The sequence below is a fragment of the Hemibagrus wyckioides genome, linkage group LG20 (genome assembly GCF_019097595.1).
Source record: "Hemibagrus wyckioides isolate EC202008001 linkage group LG20, SWU_Hwy_1.0, whole genome shotgun sequence".
Classification (NCBI taxonomy): Eukaryota; Metazoa; Chordata; class Actinopteri; order Siluriformes; family Bagridae; genus Hemibagrus; species Hemibagrus wyckioides.
This window is the reverse complement of record NC_080729.1, coordinates 20,126,700-20,153,933: the sequence shown is the minus strand read 5'-3', so window position 1 is coordinate 20,153,933 and position 27,234 is coordinate 20,126,700. Positions and strand designations below refer to the sequence as shown.

General features: G+C 42.9%; 1 protein-coding gene across 7 annotated transcripts in view; it reads left to right on the top strand.

Annotated features, from left to right (window-relative positions):
• ptprfb (protein tyrosine phosphatase receptor type Fb) overlaps window positions 1–24,261 on the top strand; it is a 172,440-nt gene extending 148,179 nt beyond the window's left edge. For 5 of the 7 annotated variants that reach the window (XM_058418582.1, XM_058418585.1, XM_058418586.1 and 2 more), the window contains 13 exons: window positions 1,968–2,000; window positions 4,166–4,263; window positions 9,528–9,651; window positions 9,786–9,961; window positions 11,637–11,756; window positions 12,019–12,173; window positions 12,703–12,988; window positions 16,136–16,314; window positions 18,175–18,301; window positions 19,283–19,408; window positions 20,672–20,826; window positions 21,045–21,180; window positions 22,638–24,261. In XM_058418582.1, coding sequence (XP_058274565.1) covers window positions 1,968–2,000; window positions 4,166–4,263; window positions 9,528–9,651; window positions 9,786–9,961; window positions 11,637–11,756; window positions 12,019–12,173; window positions 12,703–12,988; window positions 16,136–16,314; window positions 18,175–18,301; window positions 19,283–19,408; window positions 20,672–20,826; window positions 21,045–21,180; window positions 22,638–22,706 — 1,784 coding nt within the window. In that variant the 3' untranslated portion in view covers window positions 22,707–24,261. The remainder of the gene's footprint in view (window positions 1–1,967; window positions 2,001–4,165; window positions 4,264–9,527; window positions 9,652–9,785; window positions 9,962–11,636; window positions 11,757–12,018; window positions 12,174–12,702; window positions 12,989–16,135; window positions 16,315–18,174; window positions 18,302–19,282; window positions 19,409–20,671; window positions 20,827–21,044; window positions 21,181–22,637) is intronic. The other 2 variants (XM_058418588.1, XM_058418587.1) reach the window with 1 other exon arrangement.
• Window positions 24,262–27,234: the final 2,973 nt, after the last annotated feature.

The following is a 27,234-nucleotide window of genomic DNA, read 5'->3' as shown; positions in this document are numbered from 1 at the left end:
ATTAGTGTAGAAGAAGGCGGATCTTCTGCTTGTTCATCAGAGGTGGAAAAGGAGCAGCCGAGCGTTAAAATGGCTACTTTGGCTTAAAGTCACGTTTTTGTTTTTTTTCCTTCCTCAGCTCTTAAAAGGATCTCTGTTCATCATCACAATCCTTTACACAATCCTCGTCACTTCATTAGTGCATCTGCTTTATGATTGTCAAGCTGAGCGTGAAGGAGGACAAGGAGAAAAGAGAGAGAGAGAGTCATTGCCTGCTTTTTTCTCTTGCTCGCCCTCTTCGCTCACAGATCACATGACCTCCACGCTGAGTTCTCACCCCTTTATACACCCCCCCACACACACACAGGCCCTTGACCCACCCCTTCACCCCACCCACTTGAAATCACCTACAGCACCATTGCTCTAGAGCTGTGTTTTTTTTCCTGATTTTCACACGATACATAAATCTGAGGTCGGCCCGATTAAAGCGGCGGTCCGTCTCTCTTTTAGCTCGTACGTTAGTTCTCATCCAGGGTCGTGTTCACGTTTCACTCTACAGCGATGCTAATCCACTTTAGCCTCCTTTATCCATCTGGATACAACTGAATGCATATGCAGATTTCTCTCCAGAGTTAAATACGTGTAAATATGCGTGAAAATGTGTAAATATGCGCAAACCTCGATTGTGTGGCTTTGATCCGTTTATTTAACACACACAGGAAAACGTTTAAATTGACATTCATTTCAGTTACACGTTGTTTATCGAACAAAATCAAAACTGTAAACTATGACAAATAAGCCTACTGCTTTATTAATCAGTTAGGACAAAAGTAATGGCACCACATGAAAGGAGGAAGCCTTTGTGTGTATCTCTGGAGGACGAACCGCTGGAGGATTTACCTCTCATCACCCCCAGGAGGCGCTGTCGTCGCCGTGTCGTCTGTGTTTTGTAACAGTTTAGCTTTCAAGTGTACCAATGCTCGCTAACGTAATCATAGAGTTATACAACATTCAGTTTCTCTCTTAAACTCTCATACATTTTAATAAATACTAAGAATTAAATAATTTAGTTGTTCGACAAAACACAATCTTATTTCTTACGCTAATTTTAATTTCAATGATTAACGTTTTCACCTGATTTAGCGCTGTTATAGCACACAGCACACTGATCAACATATCGCTAATGCAGAGTTTTGCTGTTTTATAATTCATTCTAAATCTCTTATTTTAAATCTCTTAATTAAATTTCTATTCCTAAAAAAAATATTTTATTTTATTTTCTAATTGTATAGCGTGCATTTATCTTCTTATCCTCATTTTGTGTAATTATATTTTGCCTTTTTTAATTTAGTTTTTTTTTTTATTTTATTATTGTCAATTTTTTTTTACATGGATTTATTTTTAATATATTTTTTTATTTTATCTCTAAATTAGTATATAAATAAACAGCAGTAATAATTCTAGTAGTAGTAGTATGCTCTATAGTATTTATATTATTATTATTATTATTATTAGTCCCTCCCCTCGTTTCTCTCTCTCATTAATCTCAGACTTTCTCAGATTCCTCAGACTTCATCAGCGTTCCTCGTCAAGCGTGCGAGGTCTTCTCCTATCGACCCTCTCGGCTTTAATTCCCTTGACAATTTCCTGGAATTAGCAGTCAGCTCTGAGTGTGTGTGTGTGTGTGTGCTGTAATATTCATGACTTTCCCACCCCGTGTGAGAGTTGTGCTCTGCGTAATTGACTGTGTTGTTGAAACGCTGCTTTGCTGTATTCGTCATTAACCCGCCGACATCCTGCGTGTTTTATTGCCGGTCTTCGGATCGAGCGCACGTTCCGATCAGTTCCGTTCCGTCCCAGGTCTGGGTTCTCAAGCACAACTCTCAGGCGTTAATCTCAAGCGGCGGCTTGGATATTTGAGCCTGAATATTGATAGCTCTTTATTTTTTCTTCTTCTTTCTTTTCCTCCCTCCGTCTTCTCTCCACAGGTCCCAGTACTTCCTGCTGCCCAGACACTCCAAGTTAGTTCCTGCTGTCTCTCTCTCTGTCTCTCTCTCTCTCTCTCTCTCTCTCTCTGCACGTTCCCTTGTAGCTCTCTTCAGCTTGTTTGTGGGCTTGTGTGTGTCTCTGTATCTCGCTGTTTTTTGTCTCTCAGCAACCACATCAATCACCACTGCCATTTATCCCGGCCTGCGCTGCATCACCCTGCACTTTATTACCGTTTCGTGTCTGTCAGTGGCGGCCGCAGACGGTCGCCGGGGTAACCGAGCATCTGACTACGTTTCCAAAGACGTGCCGCCAAAAAAGATCTGCAAGACGCTCTAAATTTACACACACGCTCCACGTCTGGGAAAAGATTCATTCAAAAACACTTAAAAAAATATTTCATTATCCTTCATTTTGCTATAATTAGCTGCAGTTAAAAACAAGGACGAGGAACTTATAATATTTTTTCCAGAGAGATTATTCTGGGCTTGTAGCTAATTAAGGTTGATTAAGTGCAACTTCTGCAGTGTTTCTGCTCGGTTCTCCCGCTCCTGTCCCATTTCACATCTCGGTTCTTGCTGGTATTCGTCCCGACCGACCGCTGGGATCCTTCCTCAAAAAAAAAAAAAAAAAAACACCTCCTTAATTCGCACGTGTGTTGACGTGCTCGTTTCCCGCCGCATGTTTTCCTACACTCTAATTCCCCTTTATCAGATCCAGGCCGCCTCCTTGTTTTCTTCTTAATCGTCCTCCATCCTTCTCTAAAAAAAACAAGTCCAATTAAGCGCTCTCAGCCTCGGCCGAGTTCAGAAACGGGGAGAAGATTAGCCATAAATCATCTTATAACCGCTGACAAGAAATCTGGGGCGATTTGGAGAGAAGTGAGGAATCGGAGCAAGCGCAATTAATGATCGATTCATGAGGAGGTGAAAAAAAGAACAGCCAGGATTAGAGATCTAAGAAAATAAACACTTGGAGTGTAGACGGTGTTCCGGCTGAACCTCGGGTGATGTAATCGCTCAGAACTCGGGGTGAAGTTTGCTTCTGACGTTTTTGCACAGGAGGTGTTTAGTTGTGTTTCTAATCAGTTACAGTGCAAAATACTATAATACAACTGATTTCGGCATGATGATATATATATATATATATATATATATATATATATATATAGCCCCGCCCACAAAACTCAAAAAAAGGCAGTGCTTACAGAGAACAGAAAACGTCCAAGGGGTGAAAGAGTACCTGTGCTAAATTTTCGCAAAATCTTCCACTGCAGCGTGTCGGCTTCTGTAGACACACGCCACAGTCTCCGCCTCCTTTTATAGGGTGTCATTACTTTAGTCTAACTAGATGTCTTGTTTTGGATCTTTGAGTTGGTGTGTAACTGAAATAAATGTGATACACACATAACGTTAGAGAGTTATTGTGATATCGTTGATTTGAGCTTCTGCTCCTTCACCATGTTAGCATCATGACATGCTAACGTTCCTGTCTCTCTCTCTCTCTCTCTCTCTCTCTCTCTCTCTCTGTCTGTCTGTCTCTCTCTCTCTCTCTCTCTCTGTCTGTCTGTCTCTCTCTCTCTCTGTCTGTCTGTCTTTCTCACTCTCTGTCTCTCTCTCTTTCACTTTATCTGTAAATTTCCATCCGAATGTTGGACAACAAGCTCACCGCTTCTTTCGTAGCGATCGTAGCGATTCTTATTTTTCCCGTTTCTGACAGACAGTAGTGTTGCGAAATGTCGTGGGGAAAACGTCCATATTTATATTGTACTTAAAAAAAAAATAATAATGTATGTTACAGAAAAATGAACTTAAATCAAAATTTTAATAAAAAGAAATGACATCAAACAGCTGAACTCGCAGTGTGGATGGGCGTGGCTTGATATTCGAATGATCACTTGCAGAAGTTACAGAGCAGCTACCCTTCCTAGGTTCCCTTTTGCATGCTAGATTAGTCCCGCCCACTCGTAATAGCCGTTGTTTTGTATCCAGACAGGTGGATGGAAACTCTGTGTTTGTTTTGTTTTGTCTTTTCTCTCCTCGATGCTTCCCTGACATCTCACCTCAGCACAGCACATCCTCTCTCCACGTCCTCCATGGCAGCCTCGCCCTCATCACCCTGCCTCCTGCCTCCACAGCCACATGACCAACGTTATCTCTCTGTCTCGCTCAACACTTTCTTTTCTTTCTTTCTTCTTCAGGAATGAGAGAACATCCTCCCATCTCTGTGTGTGAGCTGGCTGACCACATCGAGCGCCTCAAAGCCAACGACAACCTACGCTTCTCACAGGAGTACGAGGTAATAAGCCTTCATACCTACAACTCCCTACCCCGCCCCATCCTTCTCTATTCCCCCCTCTTCTCCCTACCCACCCCCTTCCTTCTCTATTCCCCCCTCTTCTCCCTACCCCACCCCCTTCCTTCTCTATTCCCCCCTCTTCTCCCTACCCACCCCCTTCCTTCTCTATTCCCCCCCACTTCTCCCTACCCACCCCCTTCCTTCTCTATTCCCCCCTCTTCTCCCTACCCCACCCCCTTCCTTCTCCATTCCCCTCCACCCCCTTCATCCAAACCCTTTTCTTACCCCACCCCCCTCCTTCTCCCAAACCTTTTTTTACCCCACCTTCTCCTACTCCACCCTCCTTCTCCCTCCCCATTTTCTCTATTCCCTTCCCTACCCTACCCCGTCCATCTCCATTTCCCCCCACCTCCATACCCAACCCCCGGCTTCTCTTCCCCCCTTCACCCTGCCCCTCCTCCTGCCTACCCTACCCCCTCCTTCTCCATTCCCCTCCCTACCCCACCCCCCTCCATACCCCACCCCTCTCCTTCTCCCCACCCCTCCCCCACCTCCCTACCCCCTTGTAGCTGATATATTTTTTCTGGCTGTTGGATAAAAATAAACTCTTGTCTCACTTAGACTTTCCGGGGGGAAAAAAATAAACACTAACAACAAAATAAAACCCATGCCACCAGCTCAGTGTTGTGTAATGATGTAATGAATTCCCTTTTAAGAAGCGTTTCATAATTCAGGTGCTGTGTCTGGTTTGTACCTTGATTGTCTGTCTTTGTTTGTTTGTTTTGGGCTTTGTTATATTGCTGCTGTTCACATGCTCGTCCTGACTGTTCTGACAGGAATTCACGTTTGTGTTGGAGCAGATGCTGGTTTTCAGCAGCGTGCTCCTGCGGGTTCACTCCACGCTCCTGATTTGCAGAGAGCAAGCTCTGATTTCTCGCTCGCGGCAGTCGGAACGACAGAGCGAGACATTTCACTTGGTGAAAAAAAGCATGGTGATGAAACTCGCAGAATGTCGTTCTCAGGAAATCACAAAACATCTCTGAAATGAAATAAACAGTTCAGTAAATGTTTCGGCTTGATGTTGTATTCTGCTTCCTTTAAAGTCAGTGAACTGACCGCAAGTTTCAGCTCATAACATCGCTTCGGGGGCAGGATTTAATTCCCTATGTTAATGTATTTCCTCAGATGGTGGCCCTTAGAGAAGTTTGACTAATATACAAAGCAGTCAGTTGCATTCAAGATAGGCCACGCCCCTTTCAAGTCTAGACAAATTTAATGGTAGCTTAACAAACTAGCTCAAATAACACACCCCACTTAGAAGGCGGAGTTCCAAGCCTCACATTTTCTGTTTATTTTAAATTTCCATTAATCTACGAATCTGCAGATCTACGCTTCCAGTCAGCAGGTTTCCCTGGCAGGAAGTGATGCGTTGCCTCCTATAAAGGAAGCAACCTCCTCCTCCTCCTGCCCCCACTTCCCCACTCCTCCTCTAGGGAACAGATGGAGATCATCACGTCTGTTGGCGCTCCTTCTTCTCTCTCTGCAGCTTCGATCCCGTTGCCTCCCGCTGTTTGTGCAGTCGTATCTGCCAAAGGGCGCTGCAGCCCACCTCCTCTGGCACCGCCTTTACAGGAAGTGAAGTATTAGACAGAGAAATACTCGCGCAGAATAGCATGAAGGCCAAGAGCCGCACCTCAGGATTCCAGATTGTGAGTCACAAACACACCAGAGGCGGTCATCTCGTTTAGAGGTCATGTGACCTCAAGGGCATCTTGGGTAAAAATTTAGAAGAGGAGGAGGAGGTGGAGGGCGTAGCTTCTGCATGGGGTTTTTTTCTGCGCATGAGTGTGTTTGTTTGTTTTTATTTGTAGTCACCAGTGGTTATTTGTTTGTTTGTTTATAGAAGGTAGTGAGGACTACACAATTGTTATTTAGGACATGATAAATAAAAAATAAGAACATGTGTGTGTGTGTGTGTGTGTGTGGGTGTGTGTGAACACCTGAGATGTCGAGAGACAGAGCGGAAACTAGCACACTAACAAGCGAGAGCATCAGGTGATGTTTTGTCTCGGCTCCAGCACTCGACCGCCGTTCCTGTGTCATTATTCGCGTCTCTCTACCTTGTCAATGCAGGCGCTGACAGCTTACACTGTGTGTGTGTGTGTGAGGGAGATGTATAACTGCAGGCTAAACCTCCTCACGCTAACATCCAGGATGTTGACAGAGTTTTTCGCATCAGGTTCCTTTACTCTGTGGTGGCGTTGACGTGTGTTAGACTCACGTGTTGATCCTGGATCATTAACATAACTCATTTCTCTGAGAAAACAAAGCAGCTGTGATAGAAAAAACAATAATGGATCATTTCTCTGATTAATTGAGTTTCATGTCGCAGTGTGAAACAGATGCTGGCTCCGTTCGCCGATTATCCGAGCAGGTGAGGGGCGGAGTGACGGACGGGTCGAGTCCGGTCTAGAACGTGTGGATCGATGGTGAATAACAGCTCCAGAGCACCTCGGTGTGTCTCTCCACAGATCGATACATCCGGGGAAAATTCGGGGACGAGGATCTGTGCTGTTTTTAATACAATTAACTTTTTGTAGGAATTTCCACAAACTCTGCACTTCTAATTAGTTTTCCGGCGACGTGGTGAACATCCACTCTTTGTCCTATTGATGTGCAGCCGTCATTCTGACGATTGATCAAAGGAGCGAGATCCTAAAGGGCTCATTAGCCTCTCGCCGTCCTGTCACTTTTCCTGAAGCGACTCTGAGTCTCTCACAGCCTCGTCTGCTGTTACTGCACCAGGAAGATCACCGCTTTCTTCTCACGTTACGGGATCTTTATTTAAACCTCCGTCCGTCTGAAGTGCAGAGCAGTGACTGAGCTGGAGAACCACACCACAGCAGCTGGAGTTTAAAAAAAATAGACGTGGTGTTTTATATTGTGACAAAATGATCAAAGTTTTTAAATTATATAACCATATTCTCCTATCCCCTGTTTCTCTCTCTCTCTCTCTCTCTCTCTCTGTCTCTCTCTCTCTGTCTCTCTCTCTGTCTCTCTCTCTCTGGCTGTCTCTCTGTCTGTCTCTTTCTCTCTCTCACTGACATTCATTCATCATTCATTTTCTTTCTTACCTTCCTTCTCTCTCATTTTCCCCTTTACTCTTGTTCTCTCTCTCTCTCTTTCTCTCTCTCTCTCTCTCTCTCTCTCTCTTCACTCTGTCTCATTGTTTTTTCTCTCTATTTTTCACCATTTACGCAAACAAATCTACAGCATGACACCAAGACAAGAAAAATACACAGGCGGAAAATTATACAGCCACATTCCCCATTTTCTCTCTCTCTCTCTCTCTCTCTCTCTCTCTCTCTCTCTGTGTCATTGTTCTTCCTGTCCTCTCCTGTCAGTGGCTCTGAATAAAGTGCAGGTGGGTCACTTCTTCACTCCATCAGGCCTGGGGGTCTGGATGACTTCGTCACGGTCAAACTGCAGCTGCTTCACCTTCAGCAAAGAGCAGGAACATTACCACATTACCACACACACACCTCAGACACAGCTGTGGCACAAGCACACACACACACACAACAGCATGGATGGGTGGATGGATGGATGGATGGACGGATGGACCATCAGGCTGTATTAACGGTATTAACAGAATACATGTGGATGGTTGCACATGGAGAAGATGGATGACTGAAGGAACATTTGTTTAGATAGAGGATAGATGAATGGATGGATGGATGGATGGATAGATAAAGGGTTAGATAAAAGAAATGTGGAAAGCTAAATAAATATGGATATATATGGTTTATATATACACATATATATTAAATGGACATATGGACTGAAGGCGAATGGTTAGATGATGGAAGTATAGTAGGATATATGGATAGAGGGACTGTTGATGGACAAGTAGATATTACATCATCAGGTGTTGTATTATTTTAAATGGAGGTGGACATATGGGAGGATAAATTGACACACAGGTAAATTGTTGTACGAGATGGATGGATAGACAGATATGAATTGACAGATGGCTATCTGGAGGATGTATGTATGGATATATGGACATTGGAGGGAGAATAGATGGAGACAAATGGATGGTTAAATGGATGTTTAGATGGAAGACATTTGTACTGATGCACAGGAATAGATAATTGGACAATTATGACATATATATGGATGGAAAGATGGCAAGTAATATGGAGGTGTGGATGGATGGATGGATTAACAGTTACATGGTATATGGTTAGATGGAATCTGAGAAACTCATGACTACAGAATCTGTAGAATACACTGTGTTATGGCAAGTGACAGCGTGTTATACTGTAGTACAGTGTGTTACAGCATGGTACAGAGAGTTCCAGCGAGTTACTGTGTTACAGAGTGATGTAGAGTGATACAGTGATGCAGAGTGATTTATTACAGTATTACAGAGTGTTAGTGTTACAGAGAGTTACACTGTAATAGAGTAATACAGAGAGTTCCAGTGAGTTACTGTGTTACAGAGTGATACAGTGATGCAGAGTGATTTATTACAGTATTACAGAGTGTTAGTGTTACAGAGAGTTACACTGTAATAGAGTAATACAGAGAGTTCCAGTGAGTTACTGTGTTACAGAGTGATGTAGAGTGATACAGTGATGCAGAGTGATTTATTACAGTATTACAGAGTGTTAGTGTTACAGAGAGTTACACTGTAATAGAGTAATACAGAGAGTTCCAGTGAGTTACTGTGTTACAGAGTGATGTAGAGTGATACAGTGATGCAGAGTGATTTATTACAGTATTACAGAGTGTTAGTGTTACAGAGAGTTACACTGTAATAGAGTAATACAGAGAGTTCCAGCGAGTTACTGTGTTACTGAGTGTTAGAGTGGTGTGGTCCAGCATGTTAGGGGTTATTAGTGTCACAGCGTTACAGGGTGGTACAGTATGTGTTGCAGCACATTGCAGCTTGTTGGATTCAGAAATACATTTCATTTTTAAAAAATGTGAACAATGTCATAATTGAACCCCTCTGTCTCATAAAAATCCTCTGCCGCTTCACCCTCGTTCGGTCGGGTCGCTCGTTCGATGTTCTGGGTCGCTATAGAAACAAAACCTCTCCAGATTACAGCCCTGCTGCATTGTGGGATACGGATCACCGTCCAGACACCGAGCATGCCAACGAAAGTTCTGTGAGCTGAATTCATAAGTGAGAGTCCTGTTCAGTTTGTCACTCACAATCTGTCTCTCTTTCTCTCTGTTTTTTTCCCTCACTCTAGTCCATTGATCCTGGCCAACAGTTCACCTGGGAGAACTCCAACATGGAGGTGAACAAACCCAAAAACCGCTACGCTAACGTCATCGCCTACGATCACTCCAGGGTCGTGCTGTCCTCCGTGGACGGTGAGAGTCCATCAGCCGGGCACTCCATATTTTAATGCTAATGATTATCATTATTTACAATTATATATGTATAAAATTTTAGTATATAAAAGTCATTTTGAAGTTTTTAAAGATTCTTCGCCACTTCTCCACAGGTGTCCCAGGTAGCGACTACATCAACGCCAACTACATCGACGGCTACCGTAAGCAGAACGCGTACATCGCCACGCAGGGCCCTCTGCCCGAGACGCTCAGCGATTTCTGGAGGATGGTGTGGGAGCAAAGGACCAACACCATCATAATGATGACCAGACTGGAGGAGAAATCACGGGTCAGTTCTCAACATCTTATAAATACATTCTAAATAAAACCTTTACTATGTATTCATAATAATAATAACCTCATCTGACCTGTAACCGCTCATTCACACAGACACTTAATATAAAAATCATAGAAAAAACTTGATCTATTAAAGGATTGCATGTCTTTAAAGGCGTTAAAGAATGTATCGTCATTAGTGATTAGTGATATTAGTTTATCGCCCAGCCCTGGTGTAAAGGTATAGTGGATACGGTGAAGTTCTCTGTAAAGGAGAAGTTTATTTAGCATGTCTGGAAGGCGTGTCCAGTATCATACTAATAGCGGGAAAAATTGAGAAAGAAACGATTATAGCTGGTACTTACGTCCGTCGATAAGAGCGAACGCACGTTAGAATTATATGACACAGTTAAGACTAATGGTGAAGGATCAGGATATTGAGATTCATAGCTAATGTCCACTGAGCGAAATAAAAAGATTCTCACCTAGAAATACATAAATCTCTAAAGAGAAAAAAAAAGGTTGAAGTTTAGCAGTCAGACTAAGTGGCGCTGCGGTGTAATGGCTCGTGACGCTCTTCACTAAAACAAAAAGCCTGTTGGGAAAATGTCAGTGCATCAGTGTAAGTGTGATGGTTGTGCAGCTATCCGGAGTGTGAAATGTCACATCTGACAGCCGCTGGGCGTTAAAGCTTCCTCACCCTGAGAAAATTGCACTCGCGGGTCAGGATGATGGACAGAAGGTCAGATCGGGGATAAAGGAAACACAGAGTAGAAGAACACGATGGAGTGAAGGACGTCAATTCGGGACAAGGCAGAGCGTGTCGTACGTTAATGTCACCGAGACGTAACGTGATGTTTCCCGCTGCTGATAATCGTTCAGATATGAACGAATTCCGTTCACATTTTCCGCTGGGATCGCAATTTTCATTTACAGTTCAGAGCTTTGAAATAACGAGTGATCTTCACGACTGTGGTTTAGGAAGCACACGGTGTGACATGGTGTGAAGTCGTAATGTGAAAAACACCATTTTAAAAAAGTGTGTAATTGTTCATTCCTGACACTGTTGAATGGCTCGTTTTTGATTAGCCACAAGGTGTTGATTAATCTTCTAAATGGCCTTATTGTTTCTGTAGTTTGGGATTTTTAAACATCAGACACTCCATGTTCCATAAACTCATTTTTGTGTAATGATATAATGTGATATGAGTTCTAGAAGTACATTTCTGTAGCATTCTATCACGTTTATGGAAATGATTCAGTCAGTGAAATGCAGTTCAGTAATCAGTGATTCATGTAATAATGAGTGATTCAGTTAGTAATCAGTGATTCAGTTGGTAAACAGTGATTCAATTAGTGATAAGTGATTCAGTTAGTAACAGTGATTCAATTAGTAATCAGTGTTTCAGTTAGTGATAAGTGTTTCAGTAATCAGTGATTCAGTTAGCAATAAGAGATTCATTTGATAATCAGTGATTCAGTTAATCAGTGTATCAAGTGAAAATGTAGTATAAAAGAACACTTCAGGATATACTGTACCAGGAAAATGATCAACTCTGGGGTTTAACAGTAACTCCGCTTTACGTTGTTGATTATTTCCTAGTGCTTCATTCCTTATGTGTCTGAAACGATGGAGAATTTGTGTTGTATTTGCTCAGATTCTGTTTTTTTTGTTATAAATGTCACAGGTTAAGTGTGACCAGTACTGGCCGGTTCGTGGAACAGAAACATACGGAATGATCCAGGTCACCATGTTGGATACGGTGGAGCTGGCGACGTACAGCGTGCGCACGTTTGCACTTTATAAGGTAAAAAAAAAAGGCAAAACACACACACACACACACACACACACACATGCAACCATACACAAATACACATTTCCATTTGCAAGTACACAGCAGAATAAATAATATTTAAACTCCATCTGTTCCTCCACATGATTCACTCAGTGGAGGATTTTAGGATTTACACTTCAAACACGTGAATGTTTTCCCACTCACTGGATAACCTGAGCTTTTTTATTTATTGAGTTTTTTTACTTATTGATTTTTTTTTTTTATTTGGTATCAGAACGGCTCCAGTGAGAAGAGAGAGGTGAGACAGTTCCAGTTCATGGCGTGGCCTGATCACGGCGTGCCCGAGTACCCCACGCCCATCCTGGCCTTCCTGCGCAGGGTTAAAGCGTGTAACCCTCCAGACGCTGGGCCTATGGTGGTCCACTGCAGGTGAGCTAACATGTTATGCTACACCGCTGACCTTTACAGCATGTCAGCTTACCTTACGTACACATCTCGGGCCACGTTGCTTGCTTTACTCAGTCTTCAGCTGATCCAGTCTTAAAGGAACTGTTTACATTAAAAAAATCCAGATAACTCATGATGACTCAGTGATTCAGTTAACGATAAAGATTTGGTGAATCAGATAGCGATAAATAAGTGATAATTCAGTTACTGATCAATGATTCAGATGGCAATGTGTGATTCAGTTAATTATCTATGATTCAGTTAGTATTAGAATAAAATGGAATAGAATAGATAGCCTTTATTGTGATTGTATAATAAAATTATAATTTTTCAGTGATTCAGGCAGTTCAGTAGTAAATGATTCAGTTAATATTAAGCAGTTCAGTAGTAAATGATTCAGTTAATATTAAGCAGTTCAGTAGTAAATGATTCAGTAATCACTGAATGAGAAGTGAAAGTTGATTTCAGATACGGATAAGAAATCATGAATAACCGTTTTTTTGCGGCTCAGCGCTGGCGTGGGTCGCACCGGCTGCCTCATCGTGATCGATGCCATGCTGGAACGCATGAAACACGAGAAAACGGTGGACATTTACGGCCACGTGACGTGCATGCGCTCTCAGAGGAACTACATGGTGCAGACGGAGGATCAGTACATCTTCATCCACGAGGCACTGCTGGAGGCGGCGACCTGCGGCATCACCGAGGTTCCTGCGCGAAACCTCTATACACACATCCAAAAACTGAGCCAGCTGTCGCCCGGAGAACCCGTCACCTACATGGAGCTCGAGTTTAAGGTCTTTATCACTTTAACATCTGCGTTTTAAACCTTTTACAATACGCCGTTTACAATTTCAACACTCAACTGAAGCTCTGACTCACTGACAGCTACATATAGTTGAGTGCAAAAGTTTGTGCACCCTTCAGACAACATGACTAGATTAGTATTTCCGTGAAAGCTGCAGCGATGTAAATAAAATATTCTAGAAGAAAAATGGAGTCGTCTCTCACAGATGGGCCGTGGGTCTCGAACGCTCTTTATGCGTGAGCAGGATGCTGAGATACAAAAACAAACTTCATTTCATATGAGAATTTCTCGCACGTATAACTCATTTTTTGGATGCGCGATATGTGAAATAACACTTTTTGGATAGCCGAGCTGGACGTCTGGACGTGACGATAAACATGTAAATATTAGTGTTCGGGTCATACAGCAGTAAAAAAAAAAAAAAATGGAAGAAAGAAAGGGGAAAAAGTCCTTAAATGAAATCAGCAGTGTTTCTCAAAAAGTGTAAAAAAAAAAATAAATCAGTTGGTGCAGAAGGAGCGTTTGTAGAACCAAGTTTCACTCCACGCTGCCCATCTGTGCTCTGGTGCTGCCAGTCACGCCTTCGCTCAGCGCTCAGCCAGCGCGCACACACACACACACACACACAGAGAGAGAGTTCAGTTTAATCTCTCATTTACACTCCATTACACTTTCCCACACTCCACTATTCCAACCTGTCCAACAGAAACCAAACACTTTGTCCCTTTTTGTCTGCTTTCTGCTTCTGTTTGTTTGAAAAACTTTAAACTTTGTTGTTCATTAAACCGGATGAGAGAGAGAAAATCATCAGACAATCCGTCTTGTATTACATCATCACTTCACTGTCTCATATTACATCATCACTTCACCATCTCATGTATTACATCATCACTTCACCGTCTCATGTATTACATCATCACTTCACTGTCTCATATTACATCATCACTTCACTGTCTCATGTATTACATCATCACTTCACTGTCTCATGTATTACATCATCACTTCACCGTGTCATGTATTACATCATCACTTCACTGTCTCATATTACATCATCACTTCACCGTCTCATGTATTACATCATCACTTCACCGTCTCATATTACATCATCACTTCACCATCTCATGTATTACATCATCACTTCACCGTCTCATGTATTACATCATCACTTCACTGTCTCATATTACATCATCACTTCACTGTCTCATGTATTACATCATCACTTCACCGTCTCATGTATTACATCATCACTTCACCGTCTCATATTACATCATCACTTCACCGTCTCATGTATTACATCATCACTTCACCGTCTCATGTATTACATCATCACTTCACCGTCTCATATTACATCATCACTTCACCGTCTCATATTACATCATCACTTCACCGTCTCATGTATTACATCATCACTTCACCGTCTCATGTATTACATCATCACTTCACTGTCTCATATTACATCATCACTTCACTGTCTCATATTACATCATCACTTCACCGTCTCATGTATTACATCATCACTTCACCGTGTCATGTATTACATCACTTCACCGTCTCATGTATTACATCATCACTTCACCGTCTCATGTATTACATCATCACTTCACCGTCTCATGTATTACATCATCACTTCACCGTCTCATGTATTACATCATCACTTCACCGTCTCATATTACATCATCACTTCACCGTCTCATGTATTACATCATCACTTCACCATGTCATGTATTACATCATCACTTCACCGTCTCATGTATTACATCATCACTTCACCGTCTCATGTATTACATCATCACTTCACCGTCTCATGTATTACATCATCACTTCACCGTCTCATATTACATCATCACTTCACCGTCTCATGTATTACATCATCACTTCACCATGTCATGTATTACATCATCACTTCACCGTCTCATGTATTACATCATCACTTCACCGTCTCATGTATTACATCATCACTTCACCGTCTCATATTACATCATCACTTCACCGTCTCATGTATTACATCATCACTTCACCATGTCATGTATTACATCATCACTTCACCGTCTCATGTATTACATCATCACTTCACCGTCTCATGTATTACATCATCACTTCACCGTCTCATGTATTACATCATCACTTCACCGTCTCATGTATTACATCATCACTTCACCGTCTCATATTACATCATCACTTCACCGTCTCATGTATTACATCATCACTTCACCATGTCATGTATTACATCATCACTTCACCGTCTCATGTATTACATCATCACTTCACCGTCTCATGTATTACATCATCACTTCACCGTCTCATGTATTACATCATCACTTCACCGTCTCATGTATTACATCATCACTTCACCATCTCATGTATTACGTCATCACTTCACCGTCTCATGTATTACATCATCACTTCACCGTCTCATGTATTACGTCATCACTTCACCGTCTCATGTATTACATCATCACTTCACTGTCTCATATTACATCATCACTTCACTGTCTCATATTACATCATCACTTCACCGTCTCATGTATTACATCATCACTTCACCGTGTCATGTATTACATCACTTCACCGTCTCATGTATTACATCATCACTTCACCGTCTCATGTATTACATCATCACTTCACCATGTCATGTATTACATCATCACTTCACCGTCTCATGTATTACATCATCACTTCACCGTCTCATGTATTACATCATCACTTCACCGTCTCATGTATTACATCATCACTTCACCGTCTCATATTACATCATCACTTCACCGTCTCATGTATTACATCATCACTTCACCATGTCATGTATTACATCATCACTTCACCGTCTCATGTATTACATCATCACTTCACCGTCTCATATTACATCATCACTTCACCGTCTCATGTATTACATCATCACTTCACCATCTCATGTATTACGTCATCACTTCACCGTCTCATGTATTACATCATCACTTCACCGTCTCATGTATTACGTCATCACTTCACCGTCTCATGTATTTCGTCATCACTTCACCGTCTCATGTATTACATCATCACTTCACCATTCAATGCCTGAGTGTTTTGCCATCTTTTGTTGTCTTATGTTTTTGTAATGCAATGTATTAAAAGGTGTGTGTGTGTGTGTGTGTGTGTACAGAATCTGGCCAGTTCCAAAGCTCACACATCACGCTTCATCAGCGCCAACCTGCCATGCAACAAGTTCAAGAACCGGCTGGTGAACATTATGCCGTTCGAGTCAACGCGTGTGTGTCTGCAGCCAATCAGAGGGGTGGAGGGGTCCGACTACATCAACGCCAGCTGCATCGACGGTTACAGGTAACACACACACACACACACACACACACACAGTATGACACCTCTGAGCTTTTAAACAGCTCATACTCAGCTTTCACACCTTCTCATGTTTATCACCGAATGAACAGCGCTCTCCACCTCCACCATGTGGACTACAGCATTCTCTCCATCTGCCTACCTGTCTGTCTCCCTACCTGTCTGTCTGCATACCTGTCTGTGTCTCTGTACTGATTTCTCTTACAGGTCTCATTACTGAGCTGTTCTCTCGCTCTCTCTGTCTGTCTGTCTGTCTGTCTGGGTTTGTTTGCCTAGCTGTCTGTTTCTCTCTTTCTGCTTGTCTGTCTATCTGTCTCTAACAGTCTATCAGTCTGTCTGTCTATCTGTCTGTCTCTAACAGTCTGTCTGTCTGTCTCTAGCACTCTATCTGTCTGTCTCTAGCAGTCTATCTGTCTGTCTGTCTTTTTCTTTGTGTCTGTTGATAGGTCTATATGTTCTTCCGTCTGTGTACCTGTATGTCTGTCTGTTTACCTGTCTGTCCATCTGAATGTTAATCTTTATGTTTATCTGTCTGTCTGTCTGTCTGTTTGTTTGTCTCTCTACCTTTCTGTTTGTTTCTCTGTCTCTGAATACTATCAGAGGCTGTCTACCTCTCTATCCATATGTCTGTGTCTCAGTGTGTGTTGATTTCTGTGTGTTTTCCCATCAGACTGGTTCTTTTTCTCTGTCTGTTTGTCTCTGTCAGTCTGTCTGACAAGTAGATAAACAGACAAGTGGACATGGTGTCCTGGGGTGTGGTGTGTGTGTGTAATGAGAGCGTCTCATGTCTCTATATCTCTCTGTAAATATGCGCAGCGGTGACGGATCCCGATGCTTTTTTTAATGAAGTGTTTTTCCAAACATGCTCCTGTTCTACACATCGGAGTCGCTCAGTGCTCCGGTGGGATTCACCGCTCCGGGACATGACTAGCGATTCCCAGCAGGTGCCAGGAGCCCTTCCAGCTCTGAGTATCCGTATTTAAGACCGGAGATGTGCTGCAGCCTCACTGCTGTGGTGTTTTGACACTCTCTGGTCAGCTTGATAAGATTCCCTCTGATTACTAGTCATGATTTTCCCCGGAATTGTACAGGGGAGTCGCAACAGGTCTCATCCCAATTCATAAGCGGATGAATCCTGGTTGGTTGTGCGTCTCCGGGGTGGAAACGTGTCGGTGTTGCGTTACAGAAATTCGAGCCTTTCAATACATCTTTTAATTAAACGATCACCACGGCTCCTGCTGGATGTGTGGAGCTTTTAGAGCCGAGTCCAGCTCAGAAGAAGGAAGGAAGGAAGGAAGGCCTGTGTGTGTGTGTGTGTGTGTCCTCCTTTCTGCTCTCCGTTTCTTCATTTGTCAGAACAAGACCCTGAGCAGACTTTAATCTCCAGCTTCTACGTTATTGCCTCGCCTGCAGCACCTTCATTAGCTGCTAACCCGTGTGTGTGTGTGTGTGAGATAGACAGTGAAAAATGTGAGGCTCAGTGAAAGACGTGCTTGAAATCCACAGTACTCATGTTGCGCTGCTTCCACCTAGTGGTCATTCACGTGCATTCAGAATGCAGGATTTATTTTTTATTTTTTTACTTCCTTGTTTGTGGTGTTTACTGGTGAGGGAATGACCGTTTAAAGTTGCTATAACGTGAGCGAGAAACTTCTTCCACAGTGTAACAGACAGGAAAAGACATTTTCTATAACAGCGTCAACATGTAATGTTTTATTTTCCTCATGTCAAAGGTGCAATACTTAATCCACCTTTAATGTATATTTGTTTGATTTAAATCAAAAAGTGTTTCATATTAAAAAATGGACGTGTAATTGTGTGTGTGTGTGTGTGTGTGTTTTAAAGACAACAGAAAGCGTACATCGCCACTCAGGGTCCTCTGGCTGAGACCACAGAGGATTTCTGGAGGATGCTGTGGGAGCACAACTCCACCATCGTGGTGATGCTGACCAAACTCCGTGAGATGGGACGGGTAAGTGTGTGTGTGTGTGGGTGTGTGTGGGTGTTTCAGCTTTGCTATTCACTATTGTCATCCTCAGGCACAGATATGTTTTTTGAAAACATTTTTTTCATTTTTTTAAATAAAGTTTCTTTATTCAGTCAAATAACTTAGCTCTTATAACGCTAATGCGGTTTCTAGCCTAGCGTGAATGTTGTTAGCTAGATCAAATCACTAGCCATCTTACAATGCAAAACAGACCTTAGTATGTATGAGCGAAAATATCCAGTATTCCTCATGATGTGATTATCACAAATTAAATATAAAATTCTTTGGTCCGTTTTTATTTATTTCAGGTTTTAAATTTTCTACATTTTTTATATAAACACTAAACTTTTACTGTTTTAAACGTTTTTCAATAAAAATAAAAATGTATTAAAATCTGAGCATTGTGGACCAAATGCTAGTAAACATTGCATGTTTATTTTTTGTATTATTTTTTTTCGACGCAGCTCGATTTTCTACTCAAACGCAGTTTTTTTCCAGACCTGGCAACATTCTGAGCGCTCCTCGTGGAGCTGGTCTAGGGTTCGGAGTTAATCAGCGCTTTTCTCCAGAGCTCCGTGATGCTTTTGGAGATGTTTACAGCGTGTGCTTTTCCTTCAGGGACGCTCCGTATGTAAATAAAATCACCCGATGCTCGGTCACTCGGGGGTTAAACGGCGCTCCGCTCGTGTTTGTCACGGAGCCAGTGGGCGTAATAATCCGTCTCGTGCGAGAGGAGTTCCAGCGTTACGAGAGGCGGTCCTCTGAGAGCGAGGGCTGGATCGTGGATCTCACGCTCGGGGTCAGAGTGGAGAAGTGTGAAGAGGCCTAATGTGATTTAATACAGCTTTTTAATTCCAGTAGAAATGTAGTCTGTAGTCCAACAGCAGCTAATCTGTCTATCTGTGTGTGTGTGTGTGTGTGTGTGTGTGTGTGTGTGTGTGTGTGTGTGTGTGTGTGTGTGTGCAGGAGAAGTGTCATCAGTATTGGCCGGCCGAGCGCTCTGCCCGTTATCAGTACTTCGTGGTGGATCCCATGGCCGAGTACAACATGCCTCAGTACATCCTGCGAGAGTTTAAAGTCACAGACGCCAGGGTACGAGAGACCGCCTCCATCTGTCTCACTTTCTCTCACTCTGTCTATCTCACTCTCTCTCACTCTCAGTCTGTCTCACTCTCTCTCACTCTCAGTCTGTCTCTCACTCACTCTGTCTCTCACTCTCTCTCACTCTCAGTCTATCTCTCACTCACTCTCACTCTCAGTCTATCTCTCACTCACTCTCAGTCTCTCACTCTCTCTCTCACTCTCAGTCTCTCACTCACTCTCAGTCTCTCACTCTCTCTCACTCTCAGTCTATCTCACTCTCTCTCACTCTCAGTCTATCTCTCACTCACTCTCACTCTCAGTCTCTCTCACTCTCAGTCTATCTCACTCTCTCTGTCACTCTCAGTCTATCTCTCACTCACTCTCAGTCTCTCACTCTCTCTCACTCTCAGTCTATCTCACTCTCTCTCACTCTCTCTCACTCTCTCTCACTCTCAGTCTATCTCACTCTCTCTCACTCTCAGTCTATCTCTCTCTCACTCTCAGTCTATCTCACTCTCTCTGTCACTCTCAGTCTATCTCACTCTCTCTGTCACTCTCAGTCTATCTCTCACTCACTCTCAGTCTCTCACTCTCTCTCACTCTCAGTCTATCTCACTCTCTCTCACTCTCTCTCACTCACTCTCACTCTCAGTCTATCTCTCACTCACTCTCACTCTCAGTCTATCTCTCACTCACTCTCAGTCTCTCACTCTCTCTCACTCTCTCTCACTCTCAGTCTATCTCACTCTCTCTCACTCACTCTCACTCTCAGTCTATCTCTCACTCACTCTCAGTCTCTCACTCTCTCTCACTCTCTCTCACTCTCTCTCACTCTCAGTCTATCTCACTCTCTCTCACTCTCAGTCTATCTCACTCTCTCTCACTCTCTCTCACTCTCAGTCTATCTCACTCTCTCTCACTCTCTGTCTATCTCTCACTCACTCTCACTCTCAGTCTATCTCACTCTCTCTTCCTGTTAGATTCTCTCTTGTTCAAGTCTCGCTCTCTCTTCTGTCTGTCTGCTGTAAAATAGGGTCATGGTTATGCAAAAGCTTCACAAAGACACACACACACACACACACACTCACTCTAGACACATGTTTGTACAGAAGCCATATGGAGGCTCTCCGGTGCTTCACTGCTTGTTAGAAAGAAACTCCAGCTGCTGTTTGTGTGTGTGTGTGTGTGTGTGTGTGTGGTTAAGAGCTTCTCCGAGCCTCCCGATGTAATCTTCCAAAAATAAAAAATGTCCCATTTCCTCGCGCTCCTCAGGACGGCCAATCACGAACGATCCGCCAGTTCCAGTTCACTGATTGGCCGGAGCAGGGTGTGCCGAAGACGGGCGAGGGATTCATCGATTTCATTGGTCAAGTTCATAAAACCAAGGAGCAGTTTGGCCAGGATGGACCAATCACTGTGCACTGCAGGTAGGATACACACCTGCACACACACCTGTGCACACACACACACACAAATTATCGTTATGTTTTTCATAGTTGTTGCTGATATCAATAGTATTTAATAAAGATTTTAATGCTATATATTTTAATTTCATAACGATATAACTGATGAATAACTGATGCTAACTGAGTGCTGTAATTGTGTGTGTGTGTGTGTGTGTGTGTGTGTGTGTGTGTTTCCTCAGTGCGGGAGTGGGCAGGACCGGAGTGTTCATCACTCTCAGCATCGTTCTGGAGAGGATGAGATATGAAGGTGTGGTGGATTTGTTCCAGACGGTTAAAACTCTGCGCACTCAGAGACCTGCCATGGTGCAGACCGAGGTATAAACACCTTCACTCAACACCTCAACTCACCACCTTCACTCAACACCTCAACTCACCACCTTCATTCAACACCTCAACTCACCACCTTCACTCAACACCTCAACTCACCACCTTCATTCAACACCTCAACTCACCACCTTCACTCAACACCTCAACTCACCACCTTCACTCAACACCTCAACTCACCACCTTCACTCAACACCTCAACTCACCACCTTCACTCAACACCTTCACTCAACACCTCAACTCACCACCTTCACTCAACACCTTCACTCAACACCTCAACTCACCACCTTCACTCAACACCTCAACTCACCACCTTCACTCAACACCTCAACTCACCACCTTAACTCAACACCATCACTCACCACCCTAACTCACCACCCTAACTCACCACCTTAACTCAACACCATCACTCAACACCTCAACTCACCACCCTAACTCACCACCTTCACTCAACACCTTCACTCAACACCTCAACTCACCACCTTCACTCAACACCTCAACTCACCACCCTAACTCACCACCTTAACTCAACACCATCACTCACCACCCTAACTCACCACCCTAACTCACCACCCTAACTCACCACCTTAACTCAACACCATCACTCAACACCTCAACTCACCACCTTCACTCAACACCTCAACTCACCACCTTCACTCAACACCTCAACTCACCACCTTCACTCAACACCTCAACTCACCACCTTAACTCAACACCTCAACTCACCACCTTCACTCAACACCTCAACTCACCACCTTCACTCAACACCTCAACTCACCACCTTAACTCAACACCTCAACTCACCACCTTAACTCACCACCTTAACTCAACACCATCACTCACCACCCTAACTCACCACCTTAAATCAACACCATCACTCAACACCTCAACTCACCACCCTAACTCACCACCTTCACTCAACACCATCACTCACCACCTCAACTCACCACCTTAACTCAACACCATCACTCAACACCTCAACTCACCACCCTAACTCACCACCCTAACTCACCACCCTAACTCACCACCTTAACTCAACACCATCACTCAACACCTCAACTCACCACCCTAACTCAACACCATCACTCACCACCCTAACTCAACACCATCACTCACCACCTTCACTCAACACCATCACTCACCACCCTAACTCAACACCATCACTCACCACCCTAACTCACCATCTTCACTCACCACCCTAACTCAACACCATCACTCACCACCCTAACTCACCACCCTAACTCACCACCCTAACTCACCACCTTAACTCAACACCATCACTCAACACCTCAACTCACCACCTTAACTCAACACCATCACTCACCACCCTAACTCAACACCATCACTCAACTCAACTCCTTATTTATGAATTCTGTGATGAGATATGAACTAAACACTAATGATGCTGTTTGTGTGTGTGTGTGTGTGTGTGTGTGTTTCCCCTTAAGGACCAGTACCAGCTGTGTTACCGAGCAGCTCTGGAGTATCTGGGGAGTTTTGACCACTATGCAACGTAACACTTCAGCTACCGGGAATGAAAAAACACTTTAGAGTGTGTGTGTGTGTGTGTGTGTGTGATGACACAAACACAGCTTCTCTCCTGACTGATTCATTCAGATTCAGCAGTTCTGAACTCTTATTTTATACACACACACACACACACACACACACGCACACACGACAGCTACTGGTAGCGGTTTTTGGTTTATTTTTTGTTAATCCTTATAAAATTTTATTCCGACTTTATTTAGAATATTTTGATGTTTTTATTAATCGGTTAACCTTCTTCTCATCTTAACGATCCTCTGCGCTTTTTTCCTTTTCTGCAGAGCGATTCTTTTTTTTTTTAATTTAATTTTAATTGTAAATTTTGTTTTTCTTCTTGTTTTTTAGCACACATGGTGTGTGACTTGTGATTTTAACAGGTACTAATACCAGAGGACCACTGTTCTCAGAGCTGCTGTCGGATTTCATTCATAACACCGTTTTATTCTCTTTTTTTTTATTTTATTTCTTTTATATATATATATAATTTGTAATTTTTGTTCTAAAAAAAAAAGGTTTGTTTTAATAATAATAATAATTATTATTATTCTTTGACGTATCGCGGCGGGTTAACTTTCTGTTCCTTTATAGAAAAGAAAAAAATCGAGGAAAATAAATAAATATATAAATAAAAATGTTTAAAAAAATCAACAGCAACACTAAACACATGCCACGGCGGAGATCCGCAGCACGTGAAAAGGCGTGCGCCGATATTCCATTTCCTTTTTTATATTGCGATAAAAAGTGTTATCACAATCTCAATGTTGTCTGTTAGAATCAAAACGTAAACAAACACACCGACATCCTCCGGTTCCGTAACTGCTAACGCTAATCCTGCTGATTGGGCGGAGCTGGGTCACGTGACTAGCGCCTTCGCTATCTGTACGAGGCGTCTATAAACCACGTTAAATCTCTGAAACGGATGCATTTGGACCCAGAGTCTGATTTTTCTCATCCCAGTGTACAGTATTAACCACTCCACAAGTGAACTTTTTATACAGAAATATAGATATATATATAAATATAAATATATAAATAAACACATATAAATATGAGAAGTTATAAATATTATCCATATAGTATATAAACAACTACAGATGTCTGATCAGCGGTCAGTTCTGCAGACCGGGACATACCAACTACAGAGAGACTGCGGGGGAGTGAATCTGTATTAATCCTGCGAAAAAGTAATATCTACTGTATTAATCCTGACACACACCACACACACACACACACACACACACACAGGTGTGTCTGAGAGTGTGTGTGTGTGTGTGTGTGTGTGTGTTCTCTCTGATGAAGCACAGCAGAGGCCCGATTATAACCACACGCTACGTCGGCCAAAAGTTTCCTTTCTACCTTGTGAATGGTTCGTGCTGTAGGGGTTTAAATCTGTTGTATACACACTCTGTTTTCTATTCGTTAATAATGACAAGAAGGAGAGAAGAAGAAAAAAAAACTGGAATTTAAAAACTTGATGTTAATAAAGTTGAATAATTGTTTTGGGGAATTTTTTTTTGTACAACACTGACGTCTGAGGTCTCTCTTTGTGTTTCTGAATTTTTTATTTATTTATTTTTTTTAAAAAGGGTTTCATTAAAGGAGAACTCCACTCTCAAGTGTTGCTATGTTGTGGCTAACGCGGATACCACAGAGACAAAAATTTCAGCAATCTCAAACTACACGATATTGGCAAAAGTATTGGAACACCCCTCCCCAAAACATTGAGTTCAGGGGTTGGACTCGGCCCCTTAGTTCCAGTGAAAGGAACTCTTAATGCTTCAGCTTCATACCAAGACATTTTGGATGATTTCATGCTCTTTGTGGGAACAGTTTGGGGATGACCCCTTCCTGTTCCAACATGACTGCACACCAGTGACCAAAGCAAGGTCCATAAAGACATGGATGAGTGAGTTTGGTGTGGAGGAACTTGACTGTCCTGCACAGAGTCCTGACCTCAACTCCATAGAACACCTTTGGGATGAATTAGAGTGGAGACTGAGAGACAGACCTTCTCGTCCAACATCAGTGCCTGACCTCACAAATGCGCTTCTAGAGGAACGGTCAAAAATTCCCATAAACACACTCCTAAACCTTGTGGAAAGCCTTCCCAGAAGAGTTGAAGCTGTTATAGCTGCAAAGGGCGGGGCAACTCCATATTACATTCATGTGCAGGTAAAGGCAGACGTCCCAAAACTTTTGGCAATACAGTGTAGGTCACGAGTTTGTTTCCTCACTCGATGTTTAACAGTAATGTGAAATCTAACACAGAGCTAACGGAGACGTCTGTGTGAACGCTGGACTCGACGCCCCAGGATGCAGTGCAGCTCTATCGGCTTGGCTAGTTAGCGATCTGCATGATGGCGAGTGTGTGACTGAAGTTAAAGCTGCTCTTTGGGGCAGTGTGTAGGGATTAAAACACTAAAGCGCCGCCGCATCGCTCCGTTTAGATAAAGATGATGGGAGTATGACGGTATCAGCACAGCATTGTGGGTAATGTAGGAAAGTGTTGACCTAAGTGAAAAAAGAGTAACAAAGTTTATACTGGAATAAAAGTGAAAATCTGAAGTTAATGATTTCATGTTGGTTGTAGAAATGAATATGAGTGGAGTTTTCCTTCCAGGATCTGGCTGAAGGTTCCAGGTGTTTTTCGGTTCCGGCTCAAAATCGTAGCGATGTTCATGACGACAGAATGAGGAATGACGCTGTCGGTATTATGATGTCATAATTTAGTCAAACTTTCCTTCTTACTCAACACAACGTCAGTCTCTGCATCAAACAGACCAAGAACTCTTTCAGGAACTTTGTGGTTCTCCCTCAAAACTGGCTCAGCTGTTGGAAAGGTTCCTGAGTTGGAAATGCGGTTACAGAAGAACAGCTTCCTGATTCTGTCTCCGAGTCGCTGCCTTGGCCTCGCGTCAGCGTCACGACATCACCCGTCTCCCTCACCCCCCACACTGAGGTTTAAAATATAAAGCTTTGATGTTTGATTATGAAAAGCGTTTAAAATCCAGACTCGCTTCAGAAGGCGGGAATCTGAGAAAAGACAGCGTGATGTTATTTATTCTGTCTTTTCGCGGGGAAAACGGGACGCTTTCCTCAGCAGGAGATCGGGATCAAAGCTCCTCGCTCCCTCAGCGGAAATTTGGGAACTTAATTAGGAAATGAAATCCGTTTTCTGGAAGTTTCACAGCAGAGAAGCGCCTCCTGTCTGTCAGAGAGGGAATTACAGGGGAACTTCACCTCCTCACTGATTACTTACTTCTTTAAAATGTTTATTAAACTCTGAAGGAATAAATTATTATTTCTACCATGAGGTTGATTATTTTTCTAAATGAACACAACCCTAAGAGTTTTATTCCCTTTAAGACCACAGCTGCTTATTAACCTTTTATCCATTTATATAGTTACACTTAAGATAAGATAGGCGTTTATTAATCGCAAAGGAATTTCTTTTACCAGAGACTGCTTCAGATGACAAGAAAATAAATATAAATGAAAAATAAATGAAATATTCTATATTCACAGTATATTAAGAAGTTTGTTCCTGTTGTCGCTCACATTACAGCAGCTAGAAACAGTGCTGACATCACCGGCGCATCTTTATTCTCTCTCTGCAATTTAACAAAACAAAAACCCTAAAGAAGTGTGAACTCCTCCGTCCTGCAGATGTGGAGAACTTCCAGCTTCTGACTGACTCCTTCCACGTGTCATACACACACACACACACACTGATACAGAGCACTGACACTGGAGACTCTTTACACACACACACACAAATGAAACAGCCTTTATTTGTCACATATACATTACAGCACAGTGAAATTCTTTCTTCACATATCCCATCCTTGGAGGTTGGGGTCAGAGCGCAGGGTCAGCCATGATACGGCACCCCTGGAGCAGAGAGGGTTAAGGGCCTTGCTCAAGGGCCCAACAGTGGCAACTTGGCAGTGCTGAGGCTTGAACCCCCGATCTTCCAGTCAACGACCCAGAGCCTTAACCACTTGAGCCACCACTGCCCTGATACACAGTGCTGACACTGGAGACTCCTTACACACACACACACACACACACACACACTGATACACAGTGCTGACACTGGAGACTCCTTACACACACACACACCCACACACACACACTGATACACAGTGCTGACACTGGAGACTCCTTACACACACACACCCACACACACACACACACACTGATACACAGTGCTGACACTGGAGACTCCTTACACACACACACACACACACACACACACTGATACACAGTGCTGACACTGGAGACTCCTTTGCACACACACACACACACACACACACACACACACACACTGATACACAGTGCTGACACACACACACTGATACACAGTGCTGACACTGGAGACTCCTTACACACACACACACACACACACACACACTGATACACAGTGCTGACACTGGAGACTCCTTACACACACACACACCCACACACACACTGATACACAGTGCTGACACTGGAGAC